The sequence below is a fragment of a genome, unplaced genomic scaffold (assembly GCF_019419815.1).
Source record: "Pyrus x bretschneideri cultivar Hongxiangsu unplaced genomic scaffold, Pyrus_bretschneideri_v1 Contig85, whole genome shotgun sequence".
Lineage (NCBI taxonomy): Eukaryota > Viridiplantae > Streptophyta > Magnoliopsida > Rosales > Rosaceae > Pyrus > Pyrus x bretschneideri.
In genome coordinates this window covers 442215-444660 of record NW_025999826.1, presented here as the reverse complement: position 1 = coordinate 444660, position 2446 = coordinate 442215, and the positions used below count along the sequence as shown (strand labels likewise).

Here is a 2446-nt window from a genome sequence, read left to right as displayed (position 1 = left end):
CTCTACTAAGTCGTCTTCTACACCTTTCATCTCCTTTTGTCTTGAGACTTTGTCTCATAATTATATCTTCATAATTGCATAATTGCATCTATTCATAATTGCATATTCTAACCAAAACATCTAAATTGCATATTCTAACTGAAAGATCTATAAATCCTCTAGAATTGAATATTTTAACTGAAAGATCTATAAATCTTTGTAAATCTTCAATTCACTGCTTTTTTCTCATAATCTTTAATTCCCTCCCTTACCATGGATATCTTGGTTCTTAACCCCATCCCTTCTTGTGTGTTTCATAATTGCGTCTTCATAATTGCAAATTCTTACCAAAACATCTTTAAATTGCAAATTCTTACCGAAACATCTTTAAATCTTCAGTTCACCGATTTTTTCTCATCATCTTTAATTGCGGCTGCCCCTCCCTCACCTTGGATATCTTGGTTCTTAATCCCAATCCATCTTGTATGTCCACACCCCATCTTGTATGTCTACACACATCCAACGAAACACTCTCTTCATCACTACTAATTTTTGCAACGTGTTGATTTTAACACTCAGATAAACTACTGAAATTGGAAATAAGCACTCTGCAGCTAGAACAGTTGCAACAGTTATTTATTATACACACAGATGCAACAGTTCTTTATTATACACACAGTACATTCTTATTCCAGAATATTACCATCCATGCATATACTAATTAACGCTTTGAAGAACTAATTTAATTAGTGGTGGCTACGATGACCAGGCAACTTGTCCTTGATCTTCTCCATCATACTTCTCTTCTCAGGTTCGGTTGTGACTGTTGTGACGGTGGTGGTTCCGACAGCTATGGTTGCATGTCCATGGCTATGGCCATCTGTCTGTGCTTGCTGCTGATCGTCCTTGTGCTTCTTCCCACCGAATTTGTCCTCTATTTTCCCTTTCAGCCCCTTTTTCTTCCTTCTCCCACCTTGCCCGTCATCCTCCTCAGACTACAGCCAACAGATTAAGACAATTACAAGATATCAACCAAATAAATCAAAGATAAAAAAAAAAAAATAAAAAAAACCTTATTACTTAGTATTAAGGTCTGATAGTATTTCTCTTTTTGTTGTAAGTGAAAAGTTTTAAAAGTTGGATTTTCGTCAAAACCGAATGTAAACTACATTATTGTTAGTCCATTTTGTTGTAAGTGAAAAGTCTTAAAAGTTAGATTTTCGACAAAGCCCAAATGTAAACTACATTATTGCTAGTCCATTACGAGGACTAGCCCACTCACCACTCCCTTAAAGTAAATAATACTGTTTGTTTGAAAAAAAAAAAAACCAAAAATAAAGCCGTTAATAATCATTTCGTTTTTAGTTTTCTCAAAACACTCAAACGAAACAAGGGTGTGGAAAACAACAAACCGAAAGCGTAGAGAACTTGTGAATAGAGAGAAAAAAAATAAGATATGTCTTACGCTCGAGCTTGAGCTGCCAGAACGACGCAGTTCACTACCAAGACTGCCATGGGGCTGCTGTTGTCTGTGCTCACCGACACCATACCCATGAGATTGATCACTTGTTTGTTTGCCACCAAACATGCCATGCCCTGCTGCAGCTCCAGCACCACCCAGCGCGCCACCATGCTCTCCATACCCTCCACCTCCAGTGGTTCCGGAGGCAGGAACATGCATACCTTCACTGGTGTCTGTTTCGGTTCCGGTTCCCGTTCCTCCCGTGGTGGCGGCCACGCCTGTGAGGTGAATAGGGTTTCCAAGCTCGTCTGTCAATTTGACAGGGTTTCCAAGCTCATCTGTGAGCTGCACCGGGTTTCCGTACTCGTCCCTAATTTGAGCCATTTGAATGATTGTTTCAATCTATTGATGTTCGAACACGAACAAATTTGAGGAGGGTTGGTCTTTCTTTAAAGGGCAAATGAATGACGGTGGAGAAAGAGTGCGTAGGATTTTGCATGTCACAGTGCGTTGACATGTGTTACGACATATGCAGACAACGTACACAAATAGCACCGCCACATTTGATGAAGGTTCCACGTGTTAAGTGGGAGAGGTGACACATGCTTATAGATGATTGTCGGTTCTGGATTGGGATTGACATGAATCAGATCTCTTGTGGGACAGAAAAACGATCAGTTATATATCCGCTTGTATTCATGATTTTCAATCTTTTTAATTTGGGGTATCTAAATAACTAGAATGCAAGTGGGCATGCATTTGTTTAGAGTGATCTTATGCCCCTCCACTATTTCTATTTCCCCATCTATTTGTATAAATTGGTTGTGAGTCGAGACTGATTAGTGATGACGTGGTTGGGTTTGATTTGATTTGACTTGACTTCAAAAATGTAATTGGAACAAAATTAGTATTCAACCATTTAGTTTAGTGGGCTTTTATCAAATTAATCAAAATTGATCCAAGCCAAATCGTTGTTAGTTGCTTTTGTTCGGTTAGTTTAAACCT

General features: G+C 38.8%; 1 protein-coding gene across 1 annotated transcript; it reads right to left on the bottom strand.

The window, feature by feature from the left end:
- Positions 1 to 572: 572 nt before the first annotated feature.
- On the bottom strand, positions 573 to 1918 carry LOC125473398 (late embryogenesis abundant protein-like). The gene is made up of 2 exons (XM_048576132.1): positions 1445 to 1918; positions 573 to 974 (listed from the first exon to the last, which is right to left on the bottom strand). The coding sequence occupies exons 1-2, from the start codon at positions 1823 to 1825 to the stop codon at positions 726 to 728; spliced, it is 630 nt and encodes a 209-aa protein (XP_048432089.1). The 5' UTR covers positions 1826 to 1918; the 3' UTR covers positions 573 to 725.
- Positions 1919 to 2446: the final 528 nt, after the last annotated feature.